General features: G+C 42.9%; 1 protein-coding gene across 1 annotated transcript in view; it reads right to left on the reverse strand.

Annotated features, from left to right (window-relative positions):
* Positions 1-1,583: 1,583 nt before the first annotated feature.
* The window catches only part of Vps11 (vacuolar protein sorting 11), a 46,501-nt gene continuing 21,745 nt past the window's right edge, over positions 1,584-26,339 (reverse strand). Inside the window, exons 13-24 of the mRNA XM_075888889.1 lie at positions 23,914-24,060; positions 21,679-21,964; positions 18,864-19,039; positions 17,671-17,721; positions 17,529-17,617; positions 15,409-15,483; positions 15,258-15,347; positions 13,555-13,768; positions 10,461-10,540; positions 8,599-8,658; positions 6,221-6,287; positions 1,584-1,940 (exon numbers count right to left, since the gene is read on the reverse strand). Of these exons, the coding sequence (XP_075745004.1) occupies positions 1,800-1,940; positions 6,221-6,287; positions 8,599-8,658; positions 10,461-10,540; positions 13,555-13,768; positions 15,258-15,347; positions 15,409-15,483; positions 17,529-17,617; positions 17,671-17,721; positions 18,864-19,039; positions 21,679-21,964; positions 23,914-24,060 (1,476 nt within the window). The 3' untranslated portion in view covers positions 1,584-1,799. The remainder of the gene's footprint in view (positions 1,941-6,220; positions 6,288-8,598; positions 8,659-10,460; positions 10,541-13,554; positions 13,769-15,257; positions 15,348-15,408; positions 15,484-17,528; positions 17,618-17,670; positions 17,722-18,863; positions 19,040-21,678; positions 21,965-23,913; positions 24,061-26,339) is intronic.

Below are 26,339 nucleotides of genomic sequence, written 5' to 3' on the forward strand. Positions count from 1 at the left end.
GCAGCCAGCCTCACTTTGTATAACATTACAATTTGTTGCTATCTCATTCGTTGCTTAACCCTTGCGGTGCAACTGTGACATTTTTAGCTATGTGCGTCTGCCCATTCTATAAAACCTGAACGTGCCAGCGTCAACCGCCGGGTTGACAAGCCCTGTATAATGGAGCACAGTGCCCAATTAATGAGAATACAACGGATGAACAGTCCTATGCACCGGTCTTTGCTTGGCTGATCCGAGAGTTAGACACCACCTTTTCTTCTTTTGAGCACAGTTACTGTATGTCATCCTTTTTTTCCTTTTCTGAACACTGCCATCAAGTTATAAAAACAAAAAATTTTTGTTCATCGGAAGAGCGAAACAATGAATGCGATAGCAAAAAATATTGCAAGGCTGGCAGCCAACTCTTTAACAATATTGTACAATTCAATAAAATGTTGGTGTAAGCAATACTGTCATGCTAAGAAGAAATGCTCCTTTGGCAGTCTCTTTGCGTTGAAAGCGCAGCACATAGAAGTGTTCACAAACATACATGCCGATGCCTGCCGTGACGGCATGCGCGCTTAGCGATCGCGACCACACCCTTAGAATCATAGTTCACGACTGCTGCTGGAGCGATCACAGCTTTCACGAAACTGAAACGATGTTTTATTAAGGCGCTTTTGGGCACGGGGCTTGATGGTTTTCACGTTTTGTGGCTAAATTTGAATGCTGCGGCACGTTGAAGCGCTCTTAAGCGAGTTTGGCACAGCATAGGTGGTTCGGCCAAGGATGGCACAAGTAAATAAGTTTGGCGCACAATGGTGCAGCTGTTCCACCTCTGCCAAAGCTGAAGTCTGTGTGCAGAGGCGGCAAGTGAAGCATCCATCAGGCATTACATTTGAGAGCAACTTTATTATTGCGAGAGCACTTACGCGTAACCTCCGATCACTGTGAATGGAGGTCCCACGATTTCAATTGCTGTGATTGAATTGTTTGAATAGCCGCTTTCGACACATTTGGCATTGTTCATGGACACGCTGCACCATCGATCATGAAAGAAAAAAGCTTTTTTCCTTATGTAGTTTTTTTTTTTCTTCCCATGTGGCTTCAATTTCTTTATGCCAAAGTTGCCAGATTCTTCAAGTGGAAAGCAAAAATTTTCGACGCTAAAAGCGTGCATGCGCATACATGCTTCAAAAAATAGCAAATCATTGCATTCCTGTTAGATTACACCTGATCTAACGAGCTGCAGTGAGACCGAAAATACTGCGGTTTGGCCAGACTCAGACAGCAGTGACGATGAAAACTACCCTGGAACATCAATAAGCTTTGCTATCTGCCTCTAGCTGTCTCATTTTACATTTCAGCACCAGTTCATCAGGATGGGAACTTGAAAAAAAATGCAAGAGTTGCAAAATATGTGAGTTTACTGCAAGACATGTAACATTATGCTATGCTTTACATTGAGAAACTGCTCATTCGCATGAAACACCCAGTTGCAGTCATTGGTCATGAGTTCGACCTAAGCCTCACGGCAGCTGAGCAGAGTAACCACTGGTCCACCATGGCAAACACAAGAAACAACTGGTCAAATACACCTTAACCACTGAATAAAAATGTGGTGCTTGCTTTTGTTTGTGACAGCACCATCTTTAATTTGTAAATAACAACACACAAACGAAGCCAGACTTCTACGTGTGACGGCACCGCAGAGCCACATAGCACAGCTGCTGATAAAGCGCCTGGCTGTGTTCAACCTGGAGAAATCCCACGTAGTGATATGGGCACACTTTTTACTACACACAGCACATGGGCTCTCATCAGGACCTGGCTGCCCTCAATTCTGCTGCTGCTGGGCCTGCTGCTGCTGCTGTGGCTGGTGCCAAAAGCGTAAGCCGCTGGAACAAGCCCCGGCCTAGGTAGTCGGCCACCACCGAGAAGCCATCCTCAGAGCGCTCCAGCTGCACGGTCAACCAACATTGATGTCACCACACAAATGCAGCCTACCTGGCCTCCGAAATTTCGGATACTTGAGATGTTTACGCAGCTGGTGCACAGCAAAACTGAAGTTGCACAGCTCAAAAAGTGGCTTTACCCTGTGCCATAAAATTCGTCGATTTTATTTTTCTTTCTAGGATTGTTTCATGAAAATGCTCACTGTAAGCTTGAAATTATCAGTGAAGTTTCAATGTCAAGTCTTATAGAATGGGACATGGGCACTTGCATGACTGGCGTCTCAATTGTCAGGCACACATAACTGTATTGCAGCTCGTATGTTATGTTTGTCAATAATCTTTTTAGCAACCATGTTTACATTAGAGTATTGTTTTCTTTATGGGACCATTTACACATTTCATCATCACAGGCAGCTACAGCAGATTATGATGACAGGGAGGTTGTGAGACGGCTCGTAATCAATGTAATGCAGTGCGTCTATGCTAGCCTTGAAGCATGGCTAGAGCGCTAGCTGTGCGGGCAATTCAGCAGCGAGCTTCAAGGCAGCTGCGCTGTTTTTAGCTCTGTTGTGTGAATAATAAGATCACACTGAAGCGCTTTTTCAAATGGAATGGCCAATATACAATGGTGTCCCTGAATGTTGCAAATCTGTTTTGCGAAACCTCGCAAAGTGGTGGAAGGGTTAGGAAAGGAAAATTGCAAGCTTGTGCGAATATTTGAATGCTTTGAATATTCTAAAGAATAGTACAGTATTTGAATTCTTTTCGATTTGAATTTAAATTATTGTAAGTTCGAAGTATTCGCAATGAATGAATTGCTGTATATTAGTCCGCATTTAACGACTTGTAAAGGTAGTTTTACAGCAGTGTCGTAGTGCTGAGCTGTGAAAGCAACCAACCAGGGGAAATTTGCTGCGAAGCCCCCCCTTCAAATTTAAAGGGGCCCTTCAACACTTTTAGAGCATGGTTAGAAAAGGCTCCCGATCCGTAGTCAACGTGAGCCAAATACTATAGCGCAGCACGCGTCCTGAAATTCACAACATAATCTCAACGCCAGCTGAAAATCGCTCTCTTCTCTCGGTAAATGACACCACAAGCTCAGAAATCGCTCGTGACAGTCATTGCAGCAGCCATTGGCTGATTTGAACATGACGCGCCCGATCGTCACTGGGGCCGCAGCGGGGAGGTCGTGACGTGTCCACGCCGGCACGCGCGATCACGTCGAAAAGCCGCATAATAGAAGAAAAAAGAGGTGCTCATGGTCACGAGGTGCATGTGACATTTTCTTTTGCTGTGCCATTCCTTCCTGCTTGGTTTCCAGCACCAGTGTCAGAACGAGAAGAGAATGAAATTGCAGCCGATGAGACTTGCAATGTGGGCTAGTTGGTGATGCATATGAAAGATATATCATAACCATGCAGTTATCTCAGTGAATACACGTGCTTATCTGTCTGCCTGACGATTATGGCTTAAAAGTGGCTTGGTGTTCGAAAATAAACATGTTGCTTGTAACGCCCTGTCCTGTCAATCCCTTCCTATTTCCGTATTTCGCCTCGCACTAAAGGAAAATCCCTCCATATGCAACTGCAGCGTGTGAAATATCTTTGCAACTCCGCTTGTACTGGATGGATTCTAAAAACTTTAGCGGTGGTGAATTTATGAGATAATAGGCTCTTTAGTGAATCCATCTCATGGCTACTTGAAAAAGTGTTGCAGGGCCACTTAAAATGAACATATTGCCCTCAAATCAATTCATTTTGTTAAGCTTAAAAGCTTATGACGGCTTATTTGCTCTAGATATAATACATTTTAAAATGTTACGTATTTTACAGGCTTTGACTTTCATCCTGCCGAAAGTCAAATTCTGCTACTACTCAAAGTTGTCTTGACTTCGCTTGAACTAAAAAAAAAAAAAAGAAAGAAAGATTTGCATAGAGGCCTTATTTTAATATAAAAAAAAATATTGTGCAGGTTACTTAGGTCATGATAAATATGCCCATTATTCATTGCATGTCATATATACTATTCGAAATTATTAGACCAAAATCACTATTCGCTTTGAATACGCTTCGAACCTAAAATTCTAGGCTTGTATGAATAGTGAATTTCAGGTTCGAAGCAAATAGTGATTTTGGTGGAATAATTTCGAGTGGAATCCGAATAGAATATATAACGTATAAAGAAAAATGGGCATACATTAACCTGCAATATGTTCGTTTTTTTTTAAAAAAAGGCCTTTATGCAAGAGCTTTCGTTATTTTTTTTTTCCATTCGAAGGAAGTCAAGACAACTTTCAGAAGTAGCAGGACTTGACTTTCGGTAGAATGCAAGTGATAACCTCTAAAATACGTAAAGTTGTTCATTACAGCTAGAGTGTATAAGCCGGCAAAAAAAGCTTTTAAGCTTAAAAAATGATCAATCGATTTGAGGATAATATGTTTACTTGAAAGGACCCTGAAACAGTTTTTGAAGTAGCCATGGAATGAATTCAGTAGGGAAGCCTATAGCCTTATGAATTAACCGCCACAAAAATTTTAGAATCTGTCCAGTATGAGCGGAGTCAAAAATTTTCCACATGCTGCAATTGCGTTCTCTCTTCTCGTCCCGATGAAAGCGCTTGAAGCAATGTCGGGAGAGATGGCATAGTGAAAGAAAATACGTCACGTGTGCGTCGTGACCTTGAGCACTTTTTCTCTCTTTTTTTTCTTTGAATACACGGTTTTCCAGTGCGACCGCGCACGTACGTGTGGACATGTCGCGACCACCTGCAGCGGCCCCAGCAACGACCGAGCGCCCCATGCTCAAATCAGCCAATGACTGGTACAATGGCTGTGACAAGCGATTTTCGACATTGTGAAGTCATTTACCGAGAGAAAAAAGCAATTTTTATGACTTTAAACATTTATTTGAATTACAGGTCACGTGCTCCGCTATAATATTCAGTTCGCGTGTTCTCGGTAGCCTCAACTACCGATCGGCAGCGTTATCTAACCATACTCAAAAAGTGTTGCAGTGCCCTTTAAATTTGAAGTGCTGCTTCGCGGCAAAGCAATATTCCCCTGATTAAGTGCTTTCACGGCTTAGCACAGCTATACTACAGTGAAACCACCTTTACTGGCGGTTACATGCGGTTTAGTATATACCTATTCGTTCATGTCGAATACTCTACTATTCGTTAGAATATTCGCACAAGATTATAAAATTCACTATTTGCACAAGCCTAGAAAATTGACTAACGTTTTTATAAGCCATCAAGCCATAAGAAAGCTAACATTTTTAAGCCATCAAGCCATAAGAAAATCCATATAGATTTTTATAAGCCATCAAGCCATAAGAAAATCCATATAGATTTCTCAAAGCTTCGTAGTTGCCGAAAAATTGGTCCTGATCCTAATATTGAAGCCAGGACCAATGCCCTTCGAAGGCCTTCAGTTGGCAACTGAGCTAACCAGGAGACTAGCAAATGGCATCGCAAGGGCAAATTCACTGACAGCTTAAAACACATCGGCAGGGAATCTCACAAAAGTTTGCCTGTTCACTGGTGCTCCCTTAGTGCGAGTTATCAGTACTGCATTCTCAGTGATATTAATGAGAGGGTGCTTGATATTTCAAGACAGGTAGAATTTGCATGCACAACACATGTTTTGTTCCATTCTGTAAATGACACTATCACCTGTATTTCCAAAAAGCAAAGGGTGGAAATAGAATCTCCATTAGTAGGCCAGAAACTGCCTCTTACGAGAAAGGTGCCAATACTATAATACATCAGTACGTCGCATTCTCAGAAAGTACTTGAGATTAAATATGACAACAACCAACACTGTACTACACTATGATTTTTTGGTAACGAAGACCTCACTAACCTTGACTTAATTTTCCCACAGTCTGTAATGTGACAACCGGTGTCACAATTTAGCAGTGGTGAACAAACTCAGAGTGTTTTCATGTTATTTCATTGTCTGTAAAAGCAGCTTGACTGGTGTGCTACCTATTACCACCATCAAGAATCTCTGCAGAAGCAAGCTAAATGTGTGTTCTTTTTTTTTAATCATGGGGCCATTGACTAGCGGTATTTTTTTTTATTTCCTCAACATGTCACCTCTGCATGCCTCTATACATGCTTAGAATCACAAATAAATATTGTGGAAAGTCTGTATAATGTGTCTTCCTGTATGCTTTCCTGTGTTTACTTTTGCCTTAATTCGATTTTTCATTTTCTTTACTGCCCACTTGATGACGCATACTAAATGTCGGCACATATAAGAACATTTCTCGAGTGTGCTTACCTGATGATGGAAGTCCTCGTGGAGGTTTCGTGATTGCTCCTGAGACCGCAAGATGTCCAGCACCTTGCTGCAGGGGCAAGGAGTAAAAGCAAATGTGCCATTTCAATATTGTATTACTAGCTTGTGCTGTGTCTGGTTAAAGTGTTTTTAACATGCAACAGCTATATTCGGTTAACATTTCAACTAAATGCACACACTGAGTTCAGAATGCTGTCACAATCAACAATGCCAAACGACATGGCAGTGCTACAAGCTGTGGCCATGGCACGAAAAGAAATAAGAAAGCCCTCTCTGGGCCTTTTGGTATACCCAGTGTTGCTAGTCACCACTCGCATCAAGTCACTCCTCCATCATGTCACCATTCGCGTCAGCTCAGCACTCGCGCCACCACTCACATCTGGTGATGCCGGCAAACAAAAAGAAAAACTAGTGACCACAGGGTAATGCCATATGAAACAATCAGCAGCAGTTGATGCAGCATAGGCTTTTTTTTTTTTCTTTTCTGTTCGCACCAATGAAGGAACACAATGCAGGGGGCGAGGTTGACAGAGGGATGGACTGAGATAAAAGAGTCACTCACATGTGACAGAAGCTTTTCATCAAAAAGAGTATTTTCTAAACATACGGCCTTACCCACACTTTTGTGTTCAGCCAACGGACTGATCTGCGAATGGTTGAGTCGTGTGAAAAAAAAAAAAAATGCGAGTGGTCTATCCGCCTGCACTCTACACATGCACAATCCGAAATGGGAGGGAGGTTAGTTTTAATAGCTAATGATGCCATGTGTTTGCATCTTCAAAGAGAAGCCCCATGATCAAAGAGTCGCAGCATGGTTGCAGAAAAAAAAAACAGCCTTGAAAACCTACCACTGCAGCCCAAAGATAAGAATACAGACGGGCAGCTCGTAAAAATGCTTCAACACTGTTGGTCCCGCCTCCCCCCCCTAATCTCTACCATTAATGTCTATTGCAGGCACCAATGCCCAGTTCTACTGACCTCTGTGTGCAGAGTAACCTTCGATAATTCGTTAAACTTGCACGTGAGGGCACCAAAAGCCCTGTGTCTTGTTTTAAAGATCTCTTTTACACACTTTAAAAAGAAAGACTGGAAAAAAAATGAGTGGGAAAGTTGAAAAAATCCAATGTTTCTGAAAAAGCACTACTGCACCGTTTTTATTGAAGGTTTTTAGCTAGAGTTACTATTTAAAAAGTTCATCAAGCAAATATGACCTTGGCAGATTGAAAAAGATGCATGTACTAACGATGAGCTCGGTATGGCTCAGAACTACACTGCACCAATTTGAGACACACAGAGACTATGTTTTTATTAACTATTTATAATGACACAAGTTAGACGAGACCCTGTATACCACACTATACATTGCCTTGTGTTGGTAGACATCTGGCAATTAATAATGAAGTGATATTACTCCACTTTTCATAATTCACATATGTGTTCTTCAGCTGTCCAGAATTACCCTTTGTCGTGTCTCTTAGCCATCAGAAGGTATCAAGGGAATGCTGTGAGAATCGCACAACAGCATTATATTTATGAACACGTAGCTTAATGTGATGCTACTGATCACAACAAAGGCACAGGCAAAATGCAAGTCATTATTTCAGTGTGCAGTAAATCAGTAGTAGAAACAAGGTTCAATTAAAGTTTACATTAATACAGAAGGATGATTGTATGCAAAATTGCAGTGAAGTTAGGTGGTGATCAGCAAAACAGAAAGCCAACATTTCTGTAGCTGTGCTCAAAAAGTGCAGCCTAGATGTTTTTAAATATTAGTATACAAAAAAAAAAGCCTATTCAAACTAGTGACCAATATTATTTCATTAGACGGAGCCTCAAGAAACAAAAAGAAATTATTTTGATTAATGGGAGTTGCATTTAAATTAGGAATATGCACATGTGCTGCGTGAAGTGCCACACACCGTCTTAAAATTTTTAGGTATGTAACCACAAAGTAAATGTAGCCACTGTTTTGCCCCGTGATAGTGACAAATTTCAGTAAAACATTGCCATCGTTGGTTCAACTGATGGCTCGGTAACAAGCAGTTGTGAAGGGAGAGCACCTTTGGTGCTTATAAAATGGCTAGGGGAACAGAAGATGGCTGTCACAAAAATATACTCTCAGGAATATCTCCCTTTCAGGAAAAATTTCTTAGGGTTAGCACTGTGGTTCTGTTTAAGGAGAATTGCGAAAATGTTTATTCCTACGAATGAGTTTTTTTGCATGACCTAGATTAAAAACTACAAATTAAGAGGTCACTGTTAGGAACAAGCAGTTACTGGGAGTATTTGAGATTCTACTGTACGTCGTGCAATAAAATTGTAAATTGCCCTGCTTAAGAGCAGAAACGTCTTTCAGTTACCTGTGCTGCGGCAGGCATTCAGGACAGTCGGTGTCATTTTCAGCATAGTTCTCGAAACACCTGCAGCAAGCCATTAAAAAATAATGCACTTTAGTAGCTGATACTCAACAAGAACTCCCAACACGTGGCCTTAAAGGGGCACTAAAACATTTTTTCAAGTAACCATGAAATGAATTCACTGGAAGAGCTTATTACCTTACGAATTCAACGGCACAAAAATTTTAAGAATCTGTCTAGCGTGGGTGCAGTAACAAAGATTTGTCGCATGCTGCAATTGCATTCTCTCTTCTCTCGTCTCGACGAAAGTGCTAGAAGCTAAGTAGGGAGGGATGGTAGGGGCAAAGAAACTACGTCGCCCGCACTTTGCGACCTTGATCACTTTTTTTTTCTTTTTTTTTTCTTTGAATGCGCGGCTTTTTCAGTGTGATCGCGCGCGCACACGTGGACAAGTCGCGGGCTCCCGCGGCGATCTCTGTAATGACCGAGCGCGTCATTGTCAAATCAGCCAATGGCTGATAGACGAGTTTACTAAGTGCGACTTCTGAGCATCTTTCGTCATTTGTAGAGCAAAGAGAAAGTAATTTTCAGCTGACCTTCATAATTTATTGTCACTTCCAGGCCGCATGCTGCACCATAATATTTGGCTCGCGTGTTGTCGGGAGCCTTTACTACAGATTGGCAGTGTTTTCTGACCATGCTCAGAAAGTGTTGCAGGGCCCCTTTAACCACAGATAGAGAGAGACAACCTTCATTTCGATCAGAATATGGTTGAGCAGATGGCCAGGCCATCTCCTTCAGCTACCTGATGCTGAGTTATGCAGGACAGCACTAGCATAAATGCGCAAAATTATAAGCGCAACACGACAGATACAGCTTGTCTGAAATCACTTTGCACTAACAAACTGTCGAACAAGTACTGTTAAGCACTGTCATCAAGCACAAGATAAGTCTTGCATCAAGGCATTTTAACCCTTATATGCTAACGAGTCTTTCTTGACCAGGAATTTTCGTCATCCACAAGGTCATCCACATACACAGCAGAATTTTCGTCATCCACATACACAGCAGAATGCTGTCCTACTCAATAGTGCTTCTTGTGAAGGCAAAGAAAGATTTGAAAGCTTAAAACATTAATTACGACTTTAGGAAAGGTCTATAAAGGCAAACAACACATGGCAACACACCCAAAATGCCTGTTCTGTGTAGTGGGTGCAAGATAGCGAAACATGCAAATTATAGCATCGCTTATTTATCAGTTTCATTCCCCACACGCCAAGGCAAATTCATAATTTTTAAAACTAAGTGGAACTCTGAACAGTGTCCTGAAGCGTATGTAATACCACTAAGATGGTAACTAACAAGCCATTGCCATTCTGGATTTTGCACAGCCTTCAAATTCAAAACTAATTTCAATTACTCATTCTTCCTTTGTGCCATTTATGAATGTAGCAAAAGATGAATTACGTAAAAACACCTGAATTTCTCGTTATTAAAAGGCTTTTTACCTAGGTGCAATTATTGGCTGTTGCCTTATTGCGCAGATATTACAATTCTTGGCTTGAGGTTTTTCATAACACATTGTTTTTGTCTGGCACTGTACAATTAGTATTTTGTTTTGAATATTTCTGTGTTACCCACATTTCTTTCCTCCTTTATGCTTCTTCCACAAAAGTGCTTCCTGGGCCTACACTCTTCTTATTTGTAAGTAAGTAAATGAAAAAACAAGTAAATAAATAAATAGTGCGATATATTGCAAACTTATGGCTAAACCTTTCTAGATGGTTTGAAGAGCTTGCAACTGCCACAAAGCCTCTCAGACCAATCACACCCGTACAATGGAACACAACCAGTGGATCACTCACTGTTGGTGGTACGAGTGGCCACAGAGGAAGTGGACAGAGGGTAATTCCAACTGGTGATTGCAGCCTGAACATTTTGCATCCTGTGCATGAGAGTGAAATGGAAAAGCCAACTAAATAGGTACAACAGTTTTAATGAAAGTGGAGCACTATAAAAAAAGCACTCTGCAACAGCAAGCAACTGTGTTTTGAATGGTATGGCTGGACTTTGTGAAACAATTGACAATGTACGTTCCACACATCAACAAGTAGCATAAGGTTTTTATCTACATAACCGACTCTTTTTGTCGAAACCAAACAAAGAACTAGTAACACATAATCATACAGCACTTTGCACATGCCACAGTATTCTTGTATGCTAGCAGAATGCACATGTTTACATAAATGCTCAAAGCCAAACACGCTCAAACAGCAACAAAAAAAAGTGCCGCCATATCCACGAAGTGAATGATGATGAGTGGGCGAAGCTCTGGAGGAAAACCTGGTAAACCATGAATCTTCCGTACATTTTGCCTACTCGATTTTATTACAATGCTCCCCCTAGCGTACGTCGCCGCACTAAATCGAACGATTGCCTTCCACCAATGACACGTGCCATATGTGACATCATTCCTATTTTATAACATCTCGCATCTTTCATCATCAACTACAAGTACCGCCGTCTAGTTTATAACATCTTGCATCTTTTCATCATCAGCTACAAGTCCCGCCATCTAGTGAGCACTGAAAGAACTAAACGAGAGGTGGCTACATGCAGGAGACGGAGCCGCCATCTAGTGAACACTGCAAGAACTAAACGAGAAGAGGCGACATACAGGAGACGGTACCGCCATCTAGTGGACACTGCAAGAACTAAACGAGAGGTGGCTACATACAGGCTACAGGGGACGCACAGCCCACGCCCTAAGGAGCTTCGCCCCTAAAAATAAAGATAGTACCGTATTTACTCGCGTAATGAGTGCACTCGCATAATAAACACACTCCCAACTTCAGTCGTCAAAATATGGATTTTCCCCCCGCATAATAAATGCACCCCCTACATTCATCGACTGCAGTCTTGCTAACAGACACTTGCCTAAGTACCTATTGGATCTCTCATTTTTTCATTAATATACCGACCGCCCTCGGCCACCTCGACTCGCTCCCTCCCCCCTTTGCCCGTTGCCGCGTGCCAAATTGTTTTTCTTTCTATCTGTGCACAACACATTTCCCATCTTATTTATCTGTGCGCCACAGTGGGGTTCACAAACAGGAGTGTAGAGACATCGCAGCTGATAAGCACACAGCGAGCGGGAGCGAGTGAAGGTCATAGATCTGCCCGCGCCGACCGACGATCGCTTCCTGCAAATACAAAACTTTAAGGCCCAACAAGGTGCAAGCTATTCTCGAGCGACGACGACAGGATTTGCTGTCACAAAGCGTCATTCGTCGTTATCGCGCCTCATGTTTCTCGAAAACCAGGAAAAATCGCTTGTCAGCCAGAAAAGATCCTGGCGATTTTCACAACATAGTAGCACCCGTGATTCTCGCTTCGCTTATTCGACGCGCGTAGAAGCTTCTCATGTGGAAATGAGGCGGCGACCCTATTTTGTCGTTAATCTTGTTATCGATGGTTTCTTTTGATGTTTCGGGGGTAGCTTGCTACAATGTTTGTTAGTAGCTAAAACGACAACGGCGTCGTCGTGCGAGCTTGCCGCGAAGTTGGCGAAGTATGTGCGCACGCTTCTGGGCACCCCTCGAGATCACAGCAGATACCACGGTTGCAGTTCAACATCTGTGAGAAAAGATAGCCGCAAAACACTTTTATGGCATGTGCGGGTGGCACGAGGACAGCTTGCAGAAGATAGCGCCATCAACAATCAAAGATGAGTAAAGTGCAACAAGGAACCTGTTTCCAAACAGTCTACGCGTATGCGAGAAGCTAGTAAGCGACCAAACTTTTTTTTTACATTTTTTGCTCATCCCGAAAAAGTTTTCATAAAATCTGCCCCCCATAATAAACAAACCTCCAACTTTGCTTCGATTTTTCGAGAAAAAAAGTGCATTCATTATGCGAGTAAATACGGTATATGACTACACCAAGGTTGAGGCTAATACCATTTGTGATGTTACAAGTGACTATAAAGGTTTCACAATAATAGGTAAGCAACAGTAAGCCATAAGCATGGCAGTTTTATGCAGTGCTTGCAAGACTAAGTAAAAGGTGGTCTATTCTCTATAAAGGACAACGTTCCCGACAGCCATGACTGCAATTTAAACCCTTCATTCAAGGGTGCAAGTGGCTTCAGTTTTTGTTAGCAGCTTGGGGAGCAGAAATAACACAGCACTTCCGCCCCTGTTCATTAGAGGCACACCAAAGAAAAAGTCCAATCTTATATGTGAGGTGTCCTTTATAAACTGAGTACCATTTTCTCATTTCCTGATCAGCATTTATTTGAATCTGGCTCTCAGACAAAAAAAAAACACAAATAAGAATAAAAGGCTACAGCCTGCTGCAATGGGTTACTATTGTATATACCATTTTACTATATATATATATATATATATATATATATATATATATATATATATATATATATATATATATATATATATATATATATATATAAGGGAAAGAAGTGTGTACCTAAGGGCTCGTTTTTCCGTGTTTTGACACAATATTATGAGATCTAACAGACAATAATGCCAAGGAATGTATAGGGGACGTTATTAGAACAAATGGAATGTACATAAGAAGAAAGAAATTAGGGGGCAAAAATAACCAGCCGTGAGCAGGAATCGAACCTACGACCTTCGAATAATGCGTTCGATGCAATATATCAATTGTTTGAATGTCAGAGAATTTCCTAGACTCACCATTACACAAAGAACATAATTCACGTTTTCTATGATAAAAATTCCTCATAGTACCCAACTAGCATCTCGCATTAGTGGAATTAGCATGATGTTTTATTCGCTCCAGCAAAAATTATTCGCACTGGCCAAGCCACAAGCACAAAGGCCCATCATTTCCATAACTATGAATGATTACCGTACCGACTTCCTTCTAATTTTGGTGCGAAACGCTACGACTGTGGCTTCACACTCACTACATCACCTGGAAAATCCGTGGGCCATTACGCAGGTCATTCATCTCCTGCCGGACACGTTCAGTCTCCTGGCGGTATTGGGTGATGAGCCGCTGATGCTCGTCCAGCTGCCGGCTTTCGGCTTGAAGGTGCCGTACAAGGTAGTCCCTCAATGACGACAGTGGTGCTGGTCGCGTCATCTCTACTACCAACACGGGTGGCAGTAGGCGCCCCTTTTCCACCTGTGCAGCCATAGCAGTCAAGGAGCAAACAAAGAATGCCCAGACAGCACTGACACTTTCAAATGCAGAGCATTTCTTAGTCGCACCATGTCACTCGCGTCGTCGTCCATACCCCCACTGTACATGCTCGCGCCTCATGTATTGTGCCGCATGCTTGCGCCTCGTGCCAAATATTTGCTCCCCCTTTCTCTCGCCTCGCAAGACCCACGGAGGCAGAGTCTGCTAGGAAAAACAGACTGTTCAAGCTGCACAACCGTTCACTGGCCACCCCGTATATGTAGGCACTGGATCGCACATCAGCGTCCCACCACTCGTTTAAGGCAACACTTTTCCTTCATTCAATAAATAAAAATAATAAAGACGAAACAGCAGTTAAGCATTCACTAACCATAACCAGTTACGCAACATTTACGCGATAACCCCAACCCTCTGCGACGCATTTACTCGAGTTCCCCCGTGGGAAGATGCGGATGGCATTTTTTCATGGTCCTATATATAGACAGGAGGTCTGGCATCCTCCAACAGCTCAACTCAACATAATGCTTTGGCAAATCTGCAGATCCCGAAAAATGAAATATGAAATGCTAATATTTGGTGAGAAATATGAACTTTTTTAGTACAAAACGGTGACTATTTGAACCTTTTTCCAACCACAGACAAGCTGGAGTCATCCTCGGGCCTTGTACCGTTTCCCCCGAAGACGAGCTGGGCTCATTTGTGCTAAAAAGCATTTGGTGGTGCATGTGATTCCAATCAGGTGACTTTTGACTGATGTACACGGTTAATGGTCTCTGTATTAGTGTCAAAACACAGTACACTTTTTTTATTGCAACCAATCTTCTTTACCATAATATGTGCTGATACACCTTTGTTTATACTGAGCAGAACATTGGCGCCGCTTTTGCTTGATGTATAATCCAATGATCATGAGCAGCAGCATAAATGTTATTCACCAAGGGCCCCGCGGCACCTGCTGATAAGTTTTAGAAGTACCAGTACAATTTGGCTCACAAGGCGGTAAAGGGACTTCACGTGATGACAAGTGTTCGGAAGACTTATTCCACCTGCTTTTCATATTAAAGGACGGTTGAAAATATTAAAATGAAGGTGCAAAAGCATACTTGCACTCCCTACTGTGAAATCACAATGCTGCGTGTAATGAACAGTTGGTGAAAAGGGCAATCAGCATCACTATTGCTTGTCAGTGTTGCTGGAGGAAGTTTTTAGCAGCCTTTTTTAGTGTTTTCTCAGATTGAGAAGTTCAGCTTACAAAATATCTACGTTTTTTTGGAATCAGCCGCTGTAAGTTTGACCTCTACTGAGGGGGAGGGGGTTGTGCTGTAAAAAACTGGGTTGAGAAAAATTGGTTGTCAGTCCCATGAAGCAATCCAACTTTATTTCACTAACCAATGTGCACGTCGGATTGTATAAGCATGCATTGCTACAAAGAGGGCTTGCCACTATCCTACATATTTCTCGACAAAAGGATATGCTGTAGCACAGTGGCCAGGTGTTGACTAGCCCCCTCAGCCCGTGCAAAGAAGCCAAGGGCTTGAATCCACAGGTTGGGGTCATGTACGCTGCAAAGGCAATGATCTCGGTCACCACCAGCTCACTGCCTCGAGGAAGTACTGCACGTACCCGAACTTCTCGCACAGCTTGATCACACCATCATAGTCATGCTGGTCAATATGGTAGGCGAGGATCTGATGGTACCTGTAAGATTGTGAGCACAATGTACAACACCAAAGGCAGTTTGTCGAGCACATTCTCGATAATCGTGCAGATATCCTCCTTCCTGCATGGATGAGAACCAATAACAATGCCCTCAGAGTGCATCTCACACCATCCTATGAGGGAAGCAGTCGCGATCCATAGATGGCAACTTTCGCATGATAATGACACTCATAGAAGCAAGCTGAACTAGTCGAGTTAGTTGATTTGATGATTTAGTAGCACTATAAAAGTAACACAACACATAAGCAAATGAAGTCAACAGACAATGGAGACAAAGATATTTGCATTTTTAAACAGTAGTGTAACAATTACTATAACCAAATTGAAAAAAAATGCATTAACAGAGAGCTGAACTAGTTAATAGATACCATTCGAGTTAGAAAGACTGGGTGTGCAAACACAAACACAAGAAAGAAGTCACAGTGGTGGAATAGAAGGGGGACACAAAGACTTATTAGCACAGGTGCAGGCAAGATGTGATACCTATCCCTCTGGCACCCATGGCAGTCTACGTGAGAGATGTCTGGGGTGCTATTCTGGACACTAATTCACCATACTGTCAAATTTCGTAATGACGGCATTTTAGGCCAATCAGACAGGTCGTAACAGGCCACTGGGCCAGTCAGCATTGATCAATGGCGGAATTTGACAGAGTCCAGAATGAGCACTTTGCTCGGGCATTTGATTATTTTCTATGCAAGTTGATCAACAGTTGTCTCATACTTGGGCTACCACTGTTATCGATATTTCCGGCCTTGACCAATCTTTGTGATTGATTCTTAGCATGATTGAAAAAAAATTGCCCGCAGCTTCCCTCGGGGGAACACTGAGGAGGATGCGGACCATATAATTGGTTAACGGGGTGTTAAAGTGCGACTTACTTGGGTCGATGGCTAAATTGGTTAACGTGGTTGTGAAATGGGGTGTTGAATTGCGACTTACTTGGGTCGATGGCTAAATTGGTTAACGTGGTTGTAGGAGGGGGTGTTAAATGAGTGAACACGTACACACGTATGCGAAAGGGTGGCGCTGGTCGAAGGGACGTCGATCATTGTGTTTGTGGATTCGTTGGAATTCATTTCACCGTGACCTTGGACGTCGACGCGCCGTACAAACCAACCGACGAGCGGCAACTGAGTGAGCGAGCGCCGACCTTGAGTATATATACAGCACGACGGCGCATGCACTGTCAGCTGTTGAATGTTCTCGAAGCGCGACGCCACATGCGCGTCCACTGGAGAATCAGGAGAATTGTAGATGTCGAACGCGGTGTGTAGAGGAGGAAGGGTGCACAGATGGTGGAGGAGTGAAGCGCGCGCGGTGTGTAGAGGAGGAAGGGATGCACAGATGGTGGAAGAGTGGGCGACGGCGCATGCGCGCGCGTCAGCTGTCGAATGTTTGAGAAGCGGTGCGGACGGCGCACTACAAGGCGCGAGTATAAGATGCTCCGCATCTAAAAGTTTAGAGGATGCCTTAGGTGCCTAGGTTATTATTAAGATTTTTTGTTACGTGGACAATTATGAGAGCCTCGCTCTGAAACAATGAAACAAGGGGAAGGGATCAAGGGATGGTTAGTCATAAACGAATGAAGCCAACAGTCATTGCAGACTAGAAAGTTATAGGCAACATTATTAGCAGTTATTAATTGCAGGGTGGCATTTACGACATATATAAAAAAGTAATTGAAGTGATAAATTGCTCTCTGCAGGAACTTAAGCTTTGTGTTCTTATTCCCCCCCTCGATGTCCTCTATTTCAAAGCGACAGAGTGGTTCCCTGTCTACAAAGACATGTTTTTTTCGCATGTGTGGCCTCTGCTAAGTGTTTCTGCTCGAAGTGCACAACCGCTATTAAAATTCAAAGCAGATTTTTTTTGTTACTCTAGTGTTTCGGTTAACTGTCTCGGTTATTATGGGCAGTAAAAAGTAGAAAGAAGAGGTCTGATCCATACACCTCGAGGCTCGAGACATGTCCAACAGTTATGGTACCAAAGGAGCTGCCACTTAAGTTTCGACAGCGACTCACAGCTTGGCCTTCTCATAGAGATGCAGGATGCCTGGCTTGAAGCCATTCATCTGGCACAGCACCAAGGCCTGGTCCAGGTCATATCGAGACTGCAGCAGACACATTCCATGAGACCTCGCTCATCAAAGCTGTGCACACTCACCTGCATGTTACGCAGCATCTCCATGATGTGCTGTTCCCGAGCCTGCCGTGCCTACACAGAAGCGAAGACAGTGTTTCAATTGAGAAACCAGCTATCAGACAATCGAAACTCTATTTACGCAATTGCAGTTCTCTCTATGTAAGTACTGATACATTCACAAAAAAAAAAAAAAATCCTTATTTCTTGAGTGTCATGAATCATGAAACAAGTTACTGTTCAGTTACATATTTAGCATGTGATTAACAAAAATAAAAGAAACAGAGGGGCAATATTGTTTTGGGCAACTATAATAACATGAATTCAAAGTGTCTGGCTGCATTAAAACATAAGTGCAGCATAAAAACACTGGGTTATGGGCGGGGCCATCACAGGGGAAACGACAGATGGCCCTCTCGAAACCATGACAACCAAGATGCGCAATGGTGAAAATAGGTTATTATCAGCGACAGGACCAAGATGGAAAACACCGAGAAAGTAGGTTTTATGAGCGAGCAACACAAGACCACCAGTTTCAGTTACGTTTAGGCTATGTCATATTAAAAACAAATAAACAAAAAATTAGTGGCAGATTTTTTTTTTGCTATCTGTAGCTCCTGCTTCACTGTACACAAAATAGTGCAAGCATTATGCGTCCAAGTTATTTGGTATTGCCTTTGATGTCCATGCCAATGTCAAAGTTTCAGAGTTCTCGCAGCACAGACCAACATGAGACAAAACAGTGCTCAGATGGGACACAAAAATGTAAGGATGCTCTTGTTTAAAAAAGAAATTTCCGTATGGCTGATAATTCTACAAATTAGCATTTAAAATTTAGCCTTTAAAAATAGAGTATTTGTTCACTTGCTTCCAGCACATGAGCATTCCGTCACCAAAATAATAAAGAAGCAAGAACTGTTTTCTAAGAAGCCCATGGCTTACTGGAGCAGAATACTTCACTGACATTTAATAGCACTGCCTGTCCAATACAAACTAGGAGCTCCTATGCAAGGGACATTTGTAACTGATATGTATCACTACATATGATGGAAGAGTCAGTGGATCCTTGGACTAGGCGTGCCGATCATTAGCGATGCTCCATCGGTCGCCACTCACAGAAACTGATTATTCTCTCATCAATGTTCCTTCTACAAACATACCTTCAGAACATCACTCTATGAGCTTTACTGCCTTTTCTAGTGCGCTTGTTTTCTCACCTCAGAATTCTCCTCATGTTTGTAGGCTTGCAGGTGCAATTCCAGTAGCGTGTTGTATACCAGGCTCGATGAATCTGGCTGCACTTTGACCATATGCTCCAGGAATCGCAGTAGTTCCTCTGAATTGTTCACAAAGATGTGTATGAAATCTTCTGGCTGTGACCGGTGCAGTGAACCTGCAAAGGCAGAAGTACATTGCTTTGTTTACTCCTGCTGGCAACCTGACCAACTGATGCTGAAACACCGACTTTCCTGTTTTCCTCAGCACTACCAAGTCTCTTGTGCTCATGCCACCCATTGAACTGATTATGTAAAATCAGAAAAAAATTTTAACCAATGATTCAATAATCTCCAGTTTATCTCTGTTTGTATTCTTCCACTTCATTATTGTCAGTTGCCACGGACTGTAAAATGTTGGCAACAGATGAACATTACAAAGAAATGCAAGATCACTCACAGATTGAGTCATATGATTGGTTGTACCAGGCTAAAAAGTATTCCAGAGTATAACTCCAGATTAGTACAACAGTTAAATGTAAATAAATGTAAATCATTCACTATAGTGAACAGTGCCAACATCCTAGAAGATCTGCTGCAAAAGTGCAGCACTGTACTACATCTCTGACAATAATTTCATATACTAGGCTTGTGCAAATATTCAAATGCTTCGAATATTCGAATGAATAGTTGAGTATTCGAATTCGCTTTGATTTAAATTTATATTATCGAATATTTTCGGAGTATTCCCAATGAACGAATAGGTGTATCCGCATGTCACCACTTGTAAAAGTGGTTTCACTGCAATGTAGGGATGCTGAGCAGTGAAAGCACCTAATTAGAAAAAATTCGCTTTGCCGTGAAGCCCCCCCTTCAAATTTAAAGGGACCCTGCAACACTTACTGAACATGGTCAGAAAACGCTGCCGATCGGCAGTCGAGGCTACCGAGAACACGTGAGGCAAATATTGTAGCACAGCATGTAGCCTGTAATTCACAATAAATTTTTCAAAGCTAAAAATTGCTTTTTTTCTTTGGCAAATGACACAAGCTGAGAAATGACTTGTTACAGCCAAGAAGGAATATGTGGCTCTGGTCACATGCATTAACAGATTTGAGTATGGCGCACTCGTCGTTACCGGGGCCGCCGCTAGTCCACGAGTACGTGCGCAATCGCACTGAAAAGCCGCGTATTCGAAGAAAAAAAAAATGTGCTCAAGGTCACGATGTGCGTGTTTTCTTACAAAATGCGTTAAAGTGGCCCTGAAACACTTTTTCGAGTAACCATGGAATTGATTAAATAGAAGAGCTTATTGCCTCACGAATTCAATGCCGCAAAACTTTTAAGAATCCGTCCAGTGCAAGTGGAGTTACAAAAGTTTGTCGCACGCTGCAATTGCATTATCTCTTCTCTCGTCCCGAAAAAAGCGCTGGAAGCTAAGCAGGGAGGGGTGGCAAGGCAAAGAAACTACTATGCCTCGTGACCTTAAGCACTTTTTTTCTTTTCGAATGCGCAACTTCTTCAGTGTGATCGCGCGCGCACGCATGGACAAGTAGCGGCCTCCCGCGGCTATCTCGATAACTATTTTTCAGTTACAGACACACAGACGATTTTTCGCTCACAACCAGCGGGGCCGATGCCGGCAGTGGGTTTTCCGAGACACAAGCTCTTTAACCATTCACGCTAATATCTGATCATGTGCGGTGTAAAAATTCTTTGAGTGGTATCGAGAATTTGAACCTGTGATCCCTCACTCTATGGCATGATGCATTAAGTGACTTGGCCACCACACATAGATCTTCTAGCATACCAATGACGCGCTATTATATACACTATTCAGCATTAGTGGTACACACAGCTCAGAAATTCATCAGCAGCTTGACAGAAAATCTGTGAAATGGCGCAAAGAGCACGCATGCATGCTTTCTGGGCTCTGTCGCGTGCATGCATGAACATGTTCACACTACGATTTTTTTTTTTTTTTTTTGTGTGTGTGTGTGTGTGTGGCTTAGGTGTCTACTGAGAAGCGAAACCAGGCTAGCCATTCGGAAGAAGATACGAACACGGTCTAATAATTCGATCGCATTCCACTCTTGAAAACAAAGCTCAAACATAGCCAATGAGCTCTACGGAAACTCGCAATGTGGCAGAAGCATTAAAAAAAGAAAAAAAAAGCACCCCAGACCAAGATGAATTTTCCGGCAACTAAGTCGCTTTTCTTTCTGAGAAACCCGTACAAATTTTCTTGTGGCTTTGTCATACCAACCGGTGGTTGTCTTCTTTCTCTTTCTGAAGCTCAGACATCCTCCAAGTTTTTTTTTTTTTTATAATAAACATTTCAGCTACATCTGCAATAATGGACTAGACTTCGGTAATATACACCTAAATATAGTTTTGCAAAACAGAATATTTTAGCATGACTACCATGATGAGTCCATGAACAGCTTCAATGTGCAAGACGACGAAAGCTACCATCACACAAGCAATGTGTACACGAGGCAAACATGCATTCCGTAAAAGAAAGGGGTCGATGTCGTTGCAAAAATTCTTTCCACCCTCTGCTACTATTCTCCGTGCCCAAAAAATCCCCATACATTGCCACTGGCTGGAGCTATCCCACCCTTCAGGAAGGGGATTGGTCCAGCTCTGAAATGTCGTCTCTCAGTTGGTGTCGAATTCAGTACTACCATTACATGTGAACAGTACTACCATTACATGAATTCAGTACTACATGTGAACAAATATATCTGCCGTATGTCCGCCTCTGAATAAAAAAAGCTATGAAATAGAAACGCCTATGCTGAAGCAGAGCCCTTACTTCCACTGCGATCATTGCAAAGTTGCATAAGCAGCTGGGTCGTCTCAGCTGGGATCGCATCCAGCAATGCCTTGCCATATTTTTGCATGTAGCCCTCAGCTTGAGCATGGTCCAGCTGGCTGATGTATTGCAAGGCATCTGCATAATCTTTGCAGTCGTCCAGCTGAATGTGCAGGTACAGGTCATGGCAGCCGTGCTTCTTGGCCAGGTGCCGTGCTTGGGCAAAGTAGCCGGCCTGGCGGCACACCCGCACTGCTATCTCTACATCGAAGGCCACGTCCTCTGTCTGCAGTGAAAGAAGTCCAGTCTCTTATTGTTTGCCTGGCAACATGCATGTGCTCCATGCAGTCAACTATGTGAACAAAAAACAACTGTAACACATGCCACTTCACAAGGTGACGTGTTTTAGGTGTTATGAAAACATGACCTTGCTGAATTGAACAATGTTGACGACTGCTATTTGAAGGACAAACAAAAAGCACAGTGTGCTGTTCACATTTCATGGCAGCGGTTGATAAAGTGCACAAGCCCAAGGTCACTGTAGAAAACTGTGCTTGATTACAACTACCCAAGGTCCTTTATTGCACTGCTCAATAGGCATTTCTGCATTCCAGTTGTATTGCAATGTGAAAAATTATGTGCCCGCAGTTTCTTACATTGTTACCAAATTGAACTCTTTAAAAAGTATCTTGTGCTGACCACAGCTCCTTTAATGCTCAAATATTGCCTAGAGGTCCCATAGCCACGATTTTTCAATGCAGCACTTGCCATTCTTGCCTTGCCTAGTTTATCAAGACAAAACTGGAATTCGATTCCCTTGGTGACCTGCAAGCACCCCCAATTCATTCCTAGAGACCTTTCACAAAGGCTATACTGTGCTTAAAGGCAATGCACAGGTGAGCGAAAAATATGTCAAGGTTTGCATCAAATAAAGATGCACATTATAGTTTGATTCATCTTATATATCACTTTGTATAGTTAATTCTGTAGAAAAAAAAAATGCTCAATAATCTTTGCAATCCTATTGTCCAAGTGGGCAAAAAGAAAAAAAAAAGAGCACTGCCTAATCTAGTGTTTACCTGATAGTAATATATAGCCATTGAGATAAAATGTTCAAAGGCCACATTTTCCCTACTTTTATCACATGCTGAAGGCCATAAAATACTCATGAAATACACATCGGAGGTTCAGCAGTCTATTCTATTCTAGTATACACAATGAAGAGTGCTTACCAATCACTGCTAAACATGGTAGAAACTTTTGAAAAAATATGATGCTGCACAATGCCTTAAAGATCCTACACATGTAAGCTCGCTGGCACGACTTCTCATCAAACTGTGCCACCAGACATAAGTGTTGCGCTGCACATTTGTGAAAAATTCGTTTTGGGCAGTGTAGTGAATGAATAAATTTATTACAAAAAAAAGCCTTCTTCAGCCTTTCTCATTGGTAATAATCACGATAGCCATCATAAGAATTCCAACCGGCAACTTGTTCGATTTTGTGGTACTGTTTTTGTTACCCTGCAGCAAATGCCTCGCATACTTCATGGCAACAACAAGATGCCACTGCACATTGTTAGAGCACGATTCAAGCTGCCTAAATGATTGATTGATATGTAGGTTCAACGTCCCAAAACCACTATATGATTATGAGAGACGCCGTAGTGGAGGGCTCCCGAGATTTCGACCACCTGGGGTTCTTTAACGTGCACCCAAATCTGAGCACACGGGCCTACAACATTTCCGCCTTTATCGGAAATGCAGCCGCCGCAGCCGGCATTTGAACCCGCGACCTGCGGGTCAGCAGCCGAGTACCTTAGCCACTAGACCACCACGGCGGGGCAAGCTGCCTAAATGCAACAGTAAGGCTTGTTTTCACTTACAATATTTCACCCTTCCAGCAATACTAGCAAATTTTCTTTTTTGTGCAGTGGTCAACATACAGAGTTAATTATCATGGAATACCAAACGTCTAAATACTTTAGAATCGTATAACAGCTAATGTTCAAGCGTTCATATGCTTGCAGTCACCACCAAAGATACTGCTGCCGCACCAATGACTTGAACAGATTAATGAAAGTGCGACACTACTACAATCCTGCATTACAACCTAACCAATACCAGAAAAAAAGCTCCCATAAGTAGCATGTCAAGTTCATTGAGCTGGGGAATTTCACCATAACTGGGACATTTCCAATTCTTCCCAAGTAAGGAGAAGAAATAGGAGGGTCACCATGATGAAGCTGGTGAGCTTGTCATCCTCTTCAAGCTTTGTGTAGCAGTTGAGAAGGAGTGTGGTGTGATCCTCATTGGCGAAACCTCGCCGATGCAGCTCTTGCAGGTACTCAGTCAAGTTACCTATACGTTGAGCATCGAGAAACTGAAAAACAACCAAAAGCAAGGCAAGCAGTCACAAACAGCATTGGTAGGTCTACGATGATGGTTTCTGATTGAGTTTCTGGATGGCCAAGTGAAAGTTGCATTAGAATCCAAGCCTTGTTTTTATTTCTGAATTTAATGCTTTAGTCAATGTAAAAAAATGTACAGGAAACAGCATGCTTGCTTTATGCCAATATGGAAGTCACACATCCTTAGTTCTGCGCAGTGCATACCAAAACACATGTTCATGGAGGGGACTGGATTTAGTATTACTAGTATGACTTTTAGATATATGGTGTATGGAATATTTTATAGAGAGCACACTATTATCGGCTTACACAAACAGTTTACGAGTCGGTCACAAGAGATATGAACTCAAGGTTACAGTTTAACGATTTGAACAAAGTCATTGTTTCACTTTACTGCCTCTTTAAGAATACAGATGACACTGGCTTCACACCTTTCATTTTCTCCAAGGTGCCGCGTTGTTGCTCTTTGTTTTACGACCGCTTGTTTTGTTAAAGTAAGACACTTCTCACATTTGGACATCTAACAAGGATAGAGGAGTACCAAAAAAACGCCAGGCATGCGGGGAAGGCGCAGCACAGTCACAGCGAAAGCTAGAAGAGCGGCCTTTCAGAGCCTTTTCTAAACGCTCGTTTAGGGTAGTAGGCTGGCATTCACTATGCTATTTTTCGTCATTCTTCTGAGAAGCATGGTATCCGCTAAACTATTGCGAGGAATTTTGTGCCAATTGTTCATGCAGTAGCGGACGACGATGAGGAATTACGCATGAAGTGGGTATGTGCCACAGTTAATAGGTGATTAAGAACAAGCTTTTGCAGTGTGTTGGAGCATTGGATGGCCCACTCGTTATGCAATTCGCATTGTGTGACACTTGGTTGTTCGTTTGCTGTTCTACGTCAGTCTCTATCCTAAGCAGCAAGGGCAATCTCGCACTTTTGCTCTCGCTGTAGTCAACAGGGGCAAACTTGTCAACTCCGCCTCCATACATACCTCATCCTCCGCATCAGCCGAGGCAACTGCCATCGCTTTCGCCATTCGATTGGCAGACCAACAGGGTATCCCTGCTTACGTTATCTCGAACAGCTTGTCGCATGTACCTCAAGGGCATATTACCAACAACCTGTTGGGAAACGAGCTCCTCGTTGACCATGGGTCAGTCTGGTGGGCCAGGATGGCAATGAACTTGTTAATAGCCAAGCTCGAGTACTCAGCGGCCGATCCGCACTACCACCCGCTGCTGAAGAGGATACAGTTGAAGGAGTGACATGGCGTGGAATCTTAGACAAACAAAGATTAGATCTAACGCCGCATCAGGGCACCTCCCCACAAGGATCTCGATAGACATCAAGCTTGGAACTGGCGCCGCCTGCAGACTAATACATTCCCAAATCTGCATAAGCTTCACAGGATGTACCTGGCAAGATATCCCAACGCATGCCCGTGGTTCGGAGATACTCCTACACTAAAACATATATAACCTACAGCTGTCCAGAGCTATCCGTCTCAGTCGACACAGGACATACACACCCAATACAGTCGAGCCCGCTTATAACGAACCTGAACGTGACGCAGCATCCGTTCACTGTATCTCGAAGTTTGTAGTAGATGGAACATAGCTTTTAAAAAAGTTGTGAGTGAAAACGCAAACATTTTTGCCCCCAAAAGTCCGTGATACACATGTTTCGAAGAGCAGAAACGTTAAGGGCGGTCTCGAGTTCATTTAAAACGGCAGGGTGCTCGTTCGCCGAGGCCCGTGGCATAAGCTGCGTGAGGCACTGGCTCCAAACTTTCGTCGTTCTAGCAATCCAATTCCTCCAAATCACTCTCGCCACGTACTTCATTCACAATGCCGCAATCCGTGCACGGTTTCACAGTGTTGGCATCATCATTGGCCGTAATTAAACCATCGCAACAGATGTCCCACCCGCTCTTGCAGGTCGGAGTCGACGGCGCGCTGCCACAAATCGCCGCCGCAGTTCGGAAGCTTCAGGCTCAGCATTGGGCCCGACGTCGACGAAGTCGGCCTCGTAAAACAGTTTTGCGCGCATGTAGCCGTCACCGCCGCCCACGAAATATTCACCATCTCCACAGCTGAATAACGGGACGCCCGAAGCGGCAAGTTGGCTGCCAGGTGGTCAACAGCTATGAGCAAGCGCTCTGCAACGGGGCACCTAACGCGCAGATTACGCTCAAGCCAAGCGATCACACTTTCACTTTCAAAACCAAGACAAACGGGAAAGAGGCAGGTTGGGT

The sequence above is a fragment of the Rhipicephalus microplus genome, chromosome 3, assembly GCF_043290135.1.
Source record: "Rhipicephalus microplus isolate Deutch F79 chromosome 3, USDA_Rmic, whole genome shotgun sequence".
Lineage (NCBI taxonomy): Eukaryota > Metazoa > Arthropoda > Arachnida > Ixodida > Ixodidae > Rhipicephalus > Rhipicephalus microplus.